At 41.2% G+C, this 13,851-nt stretch overlaps 1 protein-coding gene across 1 annotated transcript in view; it reads right to left on the reverse strand.

The window, feature by feature from the left end:
* Positions 1-253: 253 nt before the first annotated feature.
* The window catches only part of LOC134352228 (uncharacterized), a 224,394-nt gene continuing 210,796 nt past the window's right edge, over positions 254-13,851 (reverse strand). Inside the window, exon 4 of the mRNA XM_063059522.1 lies at positions 254-527. Within this exon, the coding sequence (XP_062915592.1) occupies positions 254-527 (274 nt within the window). The remainder of the gene's footprint in view (positions 528-13,851) is intronic.

The following is a 13,851-nucleotide window of genomic DNA, read 5'->3' on the forward strand; positions in this document are numbered from 1 at the left end:
GATGACCAGTTCAGGCAGATTGAACAAAGAGAAATGCTTCCTATTGGTGGAAGGTGAGAGGTGCCGACGATATGGAAAGGGAACTCCACATGATCCCACTTCTCTTCCATTGCCCTTCAACTTCAGCCAGCCTGTAGTCACACACTTCTGATTTTTATGTCATTCATGATGCTCCATCAGGTTTCATGCCTTAATTTGAAGTTAGTATTTGAGATTAATGAGCCTGTCCCTGTCATTGGTGGGGGGGGGGTGGTTAGTTTACTTGCTGGTCAAAAGCTACTTCTACAGTGCTGGTCATCAACTGGACTTTTGAAGTATGCAGCAGCTCTTTCCCATTGGTTGCCTTGTGTGCCACGGCACTGGTGTCTGGTTTCTGGTGCTTTTCCTTAACTCTAAGGAACTCATTTTTCACACTGAGCTCCAGATTTAGGAGGGCCCACGCACACTTGTAGCTAAGTATCTGTTTGTGAATTTTAGTATCATACTTTGTGTAATTTGAGAGACTTAGACTTTGGTCGAATGTTTTACTGTTTGAAAATAAATGATTAACATGCTTAATCATAATCAGCGTCTTCTGTCGCGTTTACCTCACCCACGAACGCGTTTCCTTGAAACAGTCCCTAAAAGATTATCAACCCAAATGAATGGATCTGAAAAGTTGAACATCAGAAGTCCAGGTGACATGATACACATATAGGAAGCTTTTAATTTACAGTATTTTAATGATTAACCAGTTACATATTGACTGAACAATATCCTCTGCAATATATTAAAGCACCTGTTTATTACTGTGATGCTTAAATTGCCACATGTGCAGAAAGTGTTGAATCATGTGCTTGTAAGAATCCGGCCAAGGAAGTGATTACAAGTCCTCACTCATTGGACTGTTATGTAACTTCTATCTGTGGGAAGCAGTTCATCTGCCAAATGTGTTTATACACCATGAACTGCAAGATCAACAGAAACATCCTAAATGCCATCCAAGTTAATTCCCGCAAAGTACATTGCCATGACTGCTGGTGATGTTCCACTCTCATAGGCTGTCAGACAGCTACACCTAATTAACACATTTTACTTCCTGAGTTCATCACATTTAAAACCTCCAAAATCTGGAGGCAAACAGAAACAATTTGCCACTGGTTTGTCTGTTGGAAGTGCAGCCCTGGGTGTAATTAGTGAGCTTTGACAAAAACCTAACTACTTTTCAGAACCAAGCTCCATGTAAACTCCTAGTCAGTTTTCTGAATCCTATTAAATTCATTTTAAAGATAAATTAAATTTAATTTGAAGAGACCTCATTAATATCCCCTAGGAATGCTAAGTGCTCTAATGTGCCACCAATCTTCATCAGTCAAGGATCTGTTAATGATGAAAAGTTTAGTGAGAGGCATCACCTATACTCTATTAAATGCTGAAACGAGCACACCAGAGATGATCTGTAGTTGCAAATAATAATTAAATTATTTTGACTGCCCTGCAATATTCAACTCACCCATTTTCAGGGACCAAAATTAATGCCTTTTGCAATTTTTTAAGGTTAGATGCAAGTTGGTATATGCCATCCATAAGGTTATAGCATGTATTTTCTATGAATGGTTTTCTTCTGCTAAGAAATGAGCTGACTCCACTTGGCACTTATCAATTGACCCCCAGCACCCAGGGCATGCCCTTTTCTCACTGTTTCCATCAGGTAGGAGGTACAGAAGCCTGAAGGCACACACTCAGCGATTCAGGAACAGCTTCTTCCCCTCAGTGATCCAATTCCTGAGTGGATATTGAATCCATGAACATTACCTCACTTTATAAATTTATTTTATTTCTGTTTTTGCACTATTTTAATTATTCGATATACGTATGCTGTTATTTATTTATTTATTTATTCTTCTATATTATGTTGAACTGCTGCTGCTACTAAATGAATAAATTCCACGACACATGCCTAAGATAATAAACCTGATGCTGATTCTGATTCTGAATTGAGAGAAGCCTCTGACACAGCCCAATATGAATACTACATGTTGCTTCAGTGTGCAAACCTCAGCAAGTATATTAAATTATTTTAACTGCCCTGCAATATTCAACTCACCCATTGTCAGGGACCAAAACTAATATCTTTTGCAATTTTTTAAGGTTAGATGCATGTTAGTATATGCATAAGGTTGTAGCATGTATTTTCTATGAATGATTTTCTTCTGCTAAGAAATTAGCTGACTCCATTTTAACAAATCACATTTTTGAAAACATATTTGATAATGTTAAATTCCTTTCATGATATAATTAAGATAGATTGTCAACTTATGTAGGTATGAAAAACTGGAATATGGATTCAACTTCCTATTGTAGAAACTTCTGAATTTTCAGTTGTATTCATTTTTTTCTCCTTAGCAAGTTGCGATGAACCCAGTCCCTGCACCAGTCATGTCCAAGAATGGTTTTCTTCTGCTAAGAAATGAACTCATTCCGTTGGCATGCTTCAGAAATACCATTAAATGTATGAAAGTGGTCAGGGTCAGAAACAAGGAGACAAACTTATCTTTTCTGTACTGTAAGAGACAAATACTAAGTCACTGTCAAGAAAGTAAATGGCAGGCTGATTCGTACTTTCTTTTTATGTACAACAGTGTAAGATCTGAGGCAGAAGTGTGACTTAAACAGTGAATGGAAATTTTCAAGATGATCATCCACATAAACTGGCATAAATAATGGTCTGATTTTGAGGCAGCAGCACAATGAGAGAAAATTGATGTGTTCAGATCCCCGATTTTCCAGAAGCAAATTTTCAGCACAATTTGATTTTACAATGACAAAACTGTTGCACTGCGGGTATTTGGTAATTAGAAGCAGCACACCCCTCACTGATTGTATACTTTTGTCCAACACATTATTCATGCTGTTGAATTCTGATAGATCAAAGCAAACATTTCAATAAAAAGTCACAAATTGGAGCTACTTAAAACAAATGATTACAGAGAAAATTATCTTGATTACTCAGGGCAATGAGAAAATGCTGGTACCTTTTGCTGCAGTGATTATGTCGTAGGATAGAGGGTTCTATAGCTCGTCAGCAATGCTCAGAAGAATTTGAAAATATTTCTTAAATTGTAACAACTTTCAGAAAGTAAGTTGGTTTCTTCAAGTGATTGTTCCCTCAATGTTTGCAGAAATGATTGATTGAGAATAACTGGCCAACATGCTCGGGGTATAAATCCACAATTAATTTTACATGTGATTTTCTGTCATCTCTGCAAGTGGGCAATATGAGATCTACCCCACCTGCTGAACACTTCAGCCCACTGATGACTCCGGGATTCTTCAGATGAATCCCCTGAGGTTTGACCATACATATATTCCTTTCACAGGGAAACTTATAATTATAATTTTAGTTTCCCTGGAGTCTGCCTTCCTCAGGCTGCACACTGTTAAAAAGTTTGTGAAATGCTATTCATTTCCAGGAAAACATGTAACAAGTGATTTCAGACTACATTTTTTATAATAAAAGTCATATGTACTAATAATTCCATTTAAAAACTTGTATTATCAAATACGTTTTTATAAAAGTTTTACTTAGTTTTCTTCTGTTCCTTGAAAAATCAATGTTGAATCTATATCAATATATTGCCATCATGCCACCTCCCCCCACTGCCATTTCATCTCCTTGCTTACTCAGTTTCTTACATTCAGTTTATATCTGGAATATAGATGGAAAAACTCAGCAGTAATGAAAATCAAAGTACAATTTAATTTTAAAATTATCAGTTAAAATGATAATTTGTTCCAGTCAAATTTAATCAAAGGTTCAGTTTCCACGGTCAGTCTATTGTAATGTAACAAACACCATTGGAAATGTATTGTGGGTGAAATAACTACTGATTTTCGAACAGTGACAAACAATTCAGAAAATATTTATAAGAAGTGCAACATTGAAAGATGATATTTTTTCTTATTTAGAAACTGCTAACTTATCAGCTTTCTGATCAGTATTATCGAAGAAAATCTCATTATGATATTCATGAAAATCTCACTATTTTGACTGGAGCTGTAGTGGGCTAATTGAGAACTGTTGTGGGTTTTTGGAAAGTTTTTTGTGAAATTAAGCACTGACAGAAGAAGTAACTGCTATAATTTCTTAGTAAATATAAGATGCAAGTGATTCTTCCTTATTTCCTCACAAGATAGGAGGCCAGTTTGGCCTATCAAGGCCATGTAATCCCATGGCAACCTCATGTACTATTCTCCTGTGAGCTATTCTCTACATATTGCCATCAACCTTTCCCACATTCTATCATTCATCTACACACTTTGGCAGTGGTTAATTAACACAGCAACCTGCCTGTCTTTAGGGTATTCAAGGAAATCTGAGCACCCAGAAGAAACCGAAATAGTCAGGGGAGAACATGTCAAATCCACACAGACAGCCCAGGATTGAACCTGGATCACTGTTGCTGTCTACGTGGATTTTGCATTTTATTTCCTAACTGTATGAGTTTCCTCTGGGTGCTTAGGTTTCCTTGAATAACCCAAAGATGTGCAGCTTGTTGGGTTATATAGCACTACTAGCCAGCACATCTATATACTACTAAAACTCTCATGCTCTGTTTGTCTGTTCGTGACCTCCAATTAGGGCAAACGGTGCATTACAGCCGCAGTTTTTTTTTGGGCTAAATCGAATTAAAATGCGCTAACTTACAGAATGCAGGCAAAGTTCACGGTTATATATTCATATAAAATTGCTCATTCGCCAAAATAAACAGGCTCCCTTTTAACCCGAGACCCGATCGGCCATCATGGAAATCGGGACGCGACAGCCCGACGCATGCGCAAGGCCAGTCTCAGCTGCAACACCTACCGGAGCAAAAGGGCAGGGCAGCTCTATTTCACGTGGTCACATTCTGCTAATCACCATCAGCATGTGCAGGATTGGGACAGATCTAATTGCCACCCATCAATAAGAGACAATTAAATCTTATTGTAATGACGTACTTCCAGACACCAATAAACCCCTTTGCTGCAGTCAAAGGACAGCGGTGACTATATCACATCCATTTTTGAGAGTGCCAACCACATCATCAAGAATAATCAGCATCCTTTGGTGTTATTGCTTCGTATCTCCTATCCAGCATTAGGGTAAAAAAAATGGTCAGCCTAATTATGCCATGTGGAAAGGGAAGGGGGAAATTATGGTCAAGAGATGATGCCAAAGTTCATCAGGAAGCAGCAAGGAGAGGGAGAGAACAAGAATCGGATGAAGCCAGGACCTCACGACTCCAGGATCAAAGAGTCAGGATGAAAAAAGATGAGAGAAGAAGAGACAGAGGAGGAGAGGCATGCACATCTCCAGGATCAGAGACAAACAACAAACAGCAGAAGGGATGAAGAGATGAGGTATGAAAGGGCTGCATGTCTCCAGAATGACAACGAGAGGCACAAGGGTGGCAGAGTAACACTCACAACATGCTGGAGGAACTCAGCAGGTCAGGCAGCATCCATGGAAATGATCAGTCAATGGTTCGGGCCGGAAACCTGGGTCAGGACTGAAGAGGGAGGAAGCAGAGGCCCTATAAAGGAGGTGGGGGGAGGGTGGGAAGGAGAAGGCTGGTAAGTGCCAGGTGAAAAACCAGTAGGGGGAAAGATAAAGGAGTTGGGGAGGGGAAGCAGGGAAGGGATAGGCAGGAAAGTTGAAGAAGGAATAGGGGAAAGCACAATGGGTAGTAGAAGGAGGCGGAACCATGAGGGAGGTGATAGGCAGCTGGGGAAGGGGGTAGAGTGAAATAGGGATAGGGGAAGGGAGGGGGAGGGAATTACCGTAAGTTGGAGAATTCAATGTTCATGCCCAGGGGCTGGAGACTATCCAGAGGGTATATGAGGTGTTGCTCTTCCTACCTGAGGTTAGTCTCATCATGGCAGTAGAGGAGGCTATGTATGGACATATCTGAATGGGAATGTGAAGCGGAGTTGAAGTGGGTGGCAACCAGGAGATTCTATCTGTTGTGGCAGATGGAGCGGAGGTGCTCGACAAAGCGGTCCCCCAATCTGCGTCAGGTTTCACTGATGTAGAGGATGCTGCACTGGGAGCACCAGATGCAATAGATGACCCCAACAGACTCACAAGTGAAGTGTTGCCTCACCTGGAAGGACTGTTTGGGGCCCAGAGGAGGTGTAGGGACAGGTGTAGCACTTAACGCTTACAAGGATAAGTGCCGGGTGAGAGATCCGCGGGGAGGGACGTGTGGAGCAGGGAGTCGCGGAGGGAACGATCCCTGCAGAAAGCAGAGAGGGGTGGAGAGGGAAAGATGTGCTTAGTGGTGGGGTCCTGTTGAAGGTGGCAGAAGTTGCAGAGGATAATGCGCTGGATCCGGAGGCTGGTGGGGTGGTAGGTGAGGACAAGGGGAACTCTGTCCCTGTTGTGATGGCGGGAGGATGGGGTGAGGGCCGAAGTGCAGGAAATGGAAGAGATGCGGGTGAGGGCATGATTGATGATGGCAGAAGGGAAACCACGATCCTTAAATAAAGAGGACTTTTGAGATGTCCTGAATGGCAGATAAGCCAGAAATGATGCCATCAAAAGTGTCCTTCGTTAAATGAGGAGGAGCTATATTTGCTTTGCTATGCGTCGTTCTTCTTTAATAAACTGAGGTTTACTACTTCAGTTTCCAAAGCAAAGCGATACTAATAGCAATCAGGAAAATTTAATGTTCATTCTGCTCACATCAGACTGCACTACCCTTCTCTCAAAGGGTGCCCCAACGGGTCACCCCGTTGTCTAGTTTGTACTAAGAATATGGTTTTAGGATTTTTTTGCCAAATTGAAATTTAATAGTTAATTTACAGGGGAATGTCTTCATAACCCAGGGAATATCTTCATAATCCAGCAATATTATTCCTCCTTCTCACCATTGCCTACAGAGAGAGGACTGTCAATTGATTTGCTCTGTATGTGGATTTTGTCTTCAGATGCTCCCAATAATTCTTGTGGCAATATCAGCCATCCTAAGCTATGGAAGCAGAAAAAAAACATTGTAAATCTCTCCCTCTCTACTGAGCCTGGACAAAAATGATGGGCAGAGTTAAAAATAAAGCCAGCGGAAGCTCTGACACAACACCGTGATGCAACACTTGGGAGTCCCACTGAATTTCCAGCCTTCCGGGCCCTCAGAGCTAAGGAGGCAGGTGTAAAGTGCATACTAGAAAATTAGCTGCAACTTCAGAATTTACCAGAACCTGCAACTTACAGCATAATCATGTCAAAGTTGCCAAAATATTGTCAACATTGCACCCTCTGCCCTAATAACTTCATGAATTGCTCCCAAAACACTCCACATAATAGATTATAATTCCTTACAGAAAATAGATAGACAGACAGACAGACTTGAAAATGAAACACAGAACTAATAATGTGCAAATTTGAAGCATTTGAAATGAAATTGGGCCTTATTAAGGAGCATTTAAAATATAATACATAAAATATTCATATCCTTGGATTACACCACAATCAGAGTGCTTATTCCCCTTTGCTATAGAAAGGTTGGAAAAAACACTTTCCATTTACTAACTGTTAGTTAATAATTAAGTGCCCCCCTGTGTAAATACTATAGCTCCATGTCTGAGTTTGACAGGGAGGTCGTTTCTAACAGGTTATCAAGGACTAGAAGCGTTCCTTAAATATGTCATAACAGATCTTAAGAGTATTAACAGTTTGCATCTGTTCCTGTTTACTCCTGTACTGAAAGGCGCATGGTACAAGGTTAACTACTGTGTTGATGCTCTTTTCTGCTGATGCTGTGATGTTTTCTACTCAGAATAGCTACGAAGTAAACTTTTAATTACCACAGAAGTCATCAGCATCACATTAAAACAATGAGGCATGGAACTTCTAGAGACAACCTGCTGAGGAATTGATGGTTTGAACTGCTCTCCCCAGGGCGATCTCATCACCAGGGCTGCTTTGTATCTTCATTCTAGTATTGGCTTATTGTACCAAGATACAGTGAATAGCCTACCATTTGTGCAGGTCAAAAAACTGCACAGTGCATTCAGGAAGAACAAAATAAAACAATAACAATGCATAATGAAGTATAAAAATCTACCAAAATAAGTGTAGTGCAGGTAAATGATAAAGTGCAAGATCATTATGGGAAAAGTAGTGAGGCCGAGAGTCCAGTTTATCGTACAAAAGATGTTGAAGTGGATAGATGCTGCCTTTGAGCGTGGTATACACATTTTCAAGCTTTTGTATCTTCTGCCCAGTGGAAGAGGGGAGAAGGGAGAAGGGAGAATGTCAGGGGTGGGTGCGGTCTCTGATTATGCTGCCTGCTTACTGGGGGAAGGCTGGTTCTAGTCATCGGTTGAGCTGTGTTCACAACTCTCTGCAGTTTCCTATGATCATGTATAGAACAGCTGCCATACCAAGCCATTATGCATTCAGACAGAATGCTTTCTGTGGCCCATCGATAACTATCCCCTTACACATACCTCCCACCTCATGACACCTGCAAAAAGATGGCACACCTTGGACAGTGGGGACTTAGATCATAGATGTGGCCTCCTAGATGCAGTGCCTCCTGTAGACACAGAGACCCCCTGTTGGTTAGGGTCAACAATGGATATTGCATCCCGGCTGGTCACACGATACGCAAGCCAGGGCAGTACGAGGTGGGGAGCAAGCTGTTGCTCACCTTCTCCATGCATCTGATGAATCCAGAGGAATGGCAGAGATTGACACATTTTGGCACCAGCAGTATCGCAGAAGTTGCAAGTCAGCGTTGAATTTAATGCAGGACTGCTTTAGGGACTCCAGCTCTGCATTTTTCCTCAGGATTTTCTCTTTTCCATGAGTGCGTACAGCCACAAGGCAGCAGAGGTTTGAGATCATAATTTTCCTTCCCCTAGAGGAGTTGCAAACCACAGCTAAAGGGCCCCATCTGCCTGAGGATATTGTTTTTAAGGCACAAGTAATCCACCTTTGTCATTTCTCCTGCCAGTAGAAATGGTTTCACTGGGCTTAGTGGTTAAGCCACACATGAAGGCCAGGAGCAGGACTTGGTTGTCAGAGACTTTCTGAGATGCACACCATTGGGAGCATTTAATAGGTGGTGGGACTTTATCCTCACTACCACCACTGGCTACTACAAACTGAAGGAATCAGTGTGTATAATTGTGTAGATGCTACGAATGGTAGATACAATATGAATATGATGTATTCAACATGATTAAGAATTGTTAACATTTTATGGATAAGTTCAAGTACGTGGCCACCATGATCTAGTTAGCCCTGTCGGGAATGGACAACAAGTGACACACCAGCATCCTGAAAAATAAAGGCTGTAGTAATTATAATTTAGCTAAAATAGTACCAACATTTTGTGTACATAAAATAACCACTTTGGTTTTTTTTAATTAAAACTGGATTTATTGCTACTAAGGTAAAGTTTTAGATTCATATGAAAGATCCAGGAGTCCAAAGTTACAAGGTATTAACCAATGTTCTTCATTGCACAAGATCCTGTGCACAAATCTAATTTTAATTTTCAGAAATGCCAAATACGTCTCAAGTTGTCAAAATATGACTGAGGCAGCGCAGATAAAATATGGGTAGATGTGATGAGCAACATACTATTGAAACTACAGTGGATTCTGGTTAATTGGCACACATTGGGAACCGTACATTTTGACTGAACTAAGCGGCTGCTCCAAGTAGCTGAAGTTTCATCAAAATAGTTAAAAATGTTTTAAAAAGACTAACTACCATTTAACTGACTAACAGATTATATATTTAAATGAAATACAGAACAAATTAGAACTTAACAATACTGCTACAGTACTACAACACTGTAGTTCCCAATCCTAATTGTTGTGATGGGAGATTTTAATTTCCGCAATATTGGCATTTCCCTGGAGCAAGGGATTTAGATGTGATAGAGTTTGTTAGGTGTGTTCAGGAAGATTTCCTGACACAATATGTAGATAAGCCTACAAGAGGAGAGGCTGTACTTGATCTGGTATTGGGAAAGGAACCTGGTCAGGTGTCAGGTCTCAGTGGGAGAGCATTTTGGAGATAGTGATCACAATTCTATCTCCTTTACCACAGCATTGGAGAGGGATAGGAGCAGACAAGTTTAATTAGAGCAACCAAAAATATGAAGCTATCAGGCAGGAACTTGGAAGTATAAATTAGGAGCAGAAATCCTCAGGGCAGGAATGTGGCAAATATTCAGGGGATATTTAAGTGGCGTTCTCTGTAGGTACATTTCAATGAGACAGGGAAAGGGTAGTAGGGTACAGGAACCATAGTGTACAAAGGCTGTTGAAAATCTAGTCAAAAAGAAAAGAAAAGCTTACGAAAGGTTCAAAAAACTAGGTAACGATAGAAATCTAGAAAATTATGAGGGGAGCAGGAAGGAGCTTAAGAATTAAATTAGGAGAGCCAGAAGGGGTCATGAGAAGGCCTTGGTGAGCAGGATTAAGGGAAATCCCAAGGCATTCTACAAGTATGTGAAGAGCAAGAGGGTAAGATGTGAGAGATTAGGACCAATCAAGTGTGACAGTGGAAAAGTGTATGTGGAACTGGAGGAGGTAGCAGAGGTACTTAATGAATTGGCGATTGTAGGGATGACTTACAGCGGATTGAAAAGCCTGAGCATATAGACATTAAGAAAGAGGATATGCTGGAGCTTTTGGAAAGCATCAAGTTGGATAAGTCACCGGGACTGTACGAGATATACCCCAGGCTACTGTGGGAAGTGAGAGAGGAGATTGCTGAGCCTCTGGCAATGATCTTTGCATCATCAATGGGGACAGAAGAGGTTCCGGAGGATTGGAGGGTTGCAGATGTTGTTCCCTTATTCAAGAAAGGGAGTAGAGATAGCCCAGGAAATTATAGACCAGTGAGTCTTACTTCAGTGGTTGGTAAGTTGATGAAAAAGATCCTGAGAGGCAGGATTTATGAACATTTGGAGAGGCATAATATGATTAGGAATGGTCAGTATGGCTTTGTCAAAGGCAGGTCATGTCTTACAAGACTGATTGAATTTTTTGAGCATGTGACTAAACACATAATGAAGGTGGAGCAGTAGATGTAGTGTACCACAGATGGAGTTCCAGAAGGGTCCATACGATTATTACGATGTATGATGTACGATGTATGTCAATGATGTGGACTATGATACTAATAGATTTGTGGCTAAATTTGCCAGTGATACAAAGATATATGGTGGAGTGGGTAGTGTTGAGGAAACAGAGAGCCTGCAGAGAGACTTAGATAGTTCAGGGGAATGGGCAAAGAAATGGCAAATGAAATACAATATTGGAAAGTGTATGGTTATGCACTTTGGTGGAAGAAATAAATGGGAAGACTATTATTTAGATGGATAGAGAATTCAAAATGTAGAGGTGCAAAGGGACCTGGGAGTCCTTGTGCAAGGTACTCTAAAGGTTAATCTCCAAGTTGAGTTGGTTGTGAAGGAGGCGAATGCAATGTTGGCATTCATTTCTAGAGGTATAGAATATAAGAGCAGGAATGTGATGTTGAGGCTCTATGAGGCACTCGTGAGACCACACTTGGAGCATTGTGTGCAGTTTTGGGCTCTTTATTTTAGAAAAGATATACTGACATTGGAGAGAGTACAGAGAAGATTCACAAGAATGATTCCAGGATTGAAAGGGTTACAGTATAACCGACATCTGGCAGCTCTTGGGCTGTATTCCCTGGAGTTCAGGAGAATGAGGGGGGATCTCATAGAAACATTCCAAATGTTTAAAAGCCTGAACAGATCAGATATGGTAAAGTTATTTCCCATGGCAGGGGCTTCTAGGACAAGAGGGCACGACTTCAGGATTAAAGGATGTCCATTTAGAACTGAGATGCGGAGAAATTACTTTAGTCAGAGGGTTGTAAATCTGTGGAACTTGTTGCCACAAGCGGCTGTGGAAGCCAAGTCATTGGGTGTATTTAATGCAGAGATAGATAGGTTCTTGATTAGCCAGGGCATCAAATGGTATGGGGTGAAGGCAGGGGAATGGCGATAACTGGAAGAATTGGATTAGCCCATGATTAAATGGTGGAGCAGACTTGATGGGCCAAATAGCCTACTTCTGCTCCTATATCTTATTGTCTTATGGTATATGGATTTCAGCAAGGCATTTGATGAAGTACTCCATGCAAGGCTTATTGAGAAGGTAAGGAGGCATGGGATCCAAGGGGACCTTGCTTTGTGGATCCAAAATTGGCTTGCCAACAGAGTGGTTATAGATGGGTCATATTCTCCATGGAGGTCGGTGACCAGTGGTGTACCTCAGGGATCTGTTCTAGGACCCCTTCTCTTCGTGATGTCTATAAATAACCTGGATGAGGAAGTGGAGGGATGGGTTAATAAATTAGCTGATGACACAAAGGTTGGGGGTGTTGTGGATAGTGTGGAAGGCTGTCAAAGGTTACAGCGGGACATTGATAGCATGCAAAACTGGGCTGAGAAGTGGCAGATGGAGTTCAACCCAGATAAGTGTGAGGTGAGTCATTTTGGTAGTTCAAATATGATGGCAGAATATAGTATTAATGGTAAGACTCCTGGCAGTGGGGAGGATCAGAGGGATCATGGGGTCCGAGTCCATAGGACCGTCAAAGCTGCTGCACAGGTTGAATTTGTGGTTAAGAAGGCATACGGTGCATTTGCCTTCATCGACTGTGGGATTGAGTTCAAGAACTGAGAGGTAATGATACAGCTATATATGACCCTGGTCAGACCCCACTGGGAGTACTGTGCACAGTTCTGGTCACCTCATTGCAGGAAGGATGTGGAAGCTATAGAAAGGGTGCAGAGGAGATTTACAAGTATGTTGCCTGGATTGGGGATCATGCCTTATGAGAATAGGTTGAGTGAACTTGGCTTTTTCTCCTTGGAGTGACAGAGGATGAGAGGTGACCTGATAGAGGTGTATAAGATGATGAGAGGCATTGATCATGTGGATAGTCAGAGGCTTTTTCCCAGAGCTTAAATGGCTAACATGAGAGGGAACAGTTTTAAGGTGCTTGGAAGTAGGTATAGAGGAGATGTCGGGGGTAAGTTTTTTTATACAGAGAGTGGTGTGTGCATGGAATGGGCTGCCAGTGACGGTGATGGAGGCGAATACAATAGGGTCTTTTAAGAGACCTGGATAGGTACACGGAGCTTAGAAAAATAGAGGGATATGGGTAACCCTGGGTAATTTCTAAAGTAAGTACATGTTTGGCACAGTATTGTGGGCCTAAGGGCCTGCATTGTGCTGTAGGTTTTCTATGTTTCTATCATCACCAATGGAGAAATTCATCCACAGTGTACACTGCTTTGTTCTTTTGATTGACTGTGAACATATCAGTGTAGCCAACTAGTGCAAATAATTGCATCCTCCAAATCTTCAATTTCATTGTAACATTCAACATGATTGTTGATACCTTCAAATTATTTGTAGTTCCTAGCTTGTTGAAGTAGCAAAATCAGGTAATCATTTCATTTTCACTCCCAGCCTTTCTTACATCTCCAAGGCTGAATGTTTGAAACCACAGTGAACAAAACAGTTCTAAGTTGTCACCAGCTGTCAGTGAGAAAAATCACTACTTTTTGAACACAAACACATGCAACTGACTCTATTTAAAAACTGTTCAATCTAAGCATGTTATAGTGTTTAACAGCAACACAAGTGTACGCAGCTAACATGAGTTAGAAGCTTCGGCAGCAGTCTCCTGCCCCAATTAAGCATTGTGGTGTCCCAATTAAACGAAGGGAATCCCAGTGATTTTCTTGATTAGTTTTTGTCCTTTAAGAATTGTCCCAAGTAAGCACTGCCCTGATTAGCCAATGGCCCTATTAACTGGAATCCATC

This window comes from Mobula hypostoma, chromosome 9 (assembly GCF_963921235.1).
Source record: "Mobula hypostoma chromosome 9, sMobHyp1.1, whole genome shotgun sequence".
Lineage (NCBI taxonomy): Eukaryota > Metazoa > Chordata > Chondrichthyes > Myliobatiformes > Myliobatidae > Mobula > Mobula hypostoma.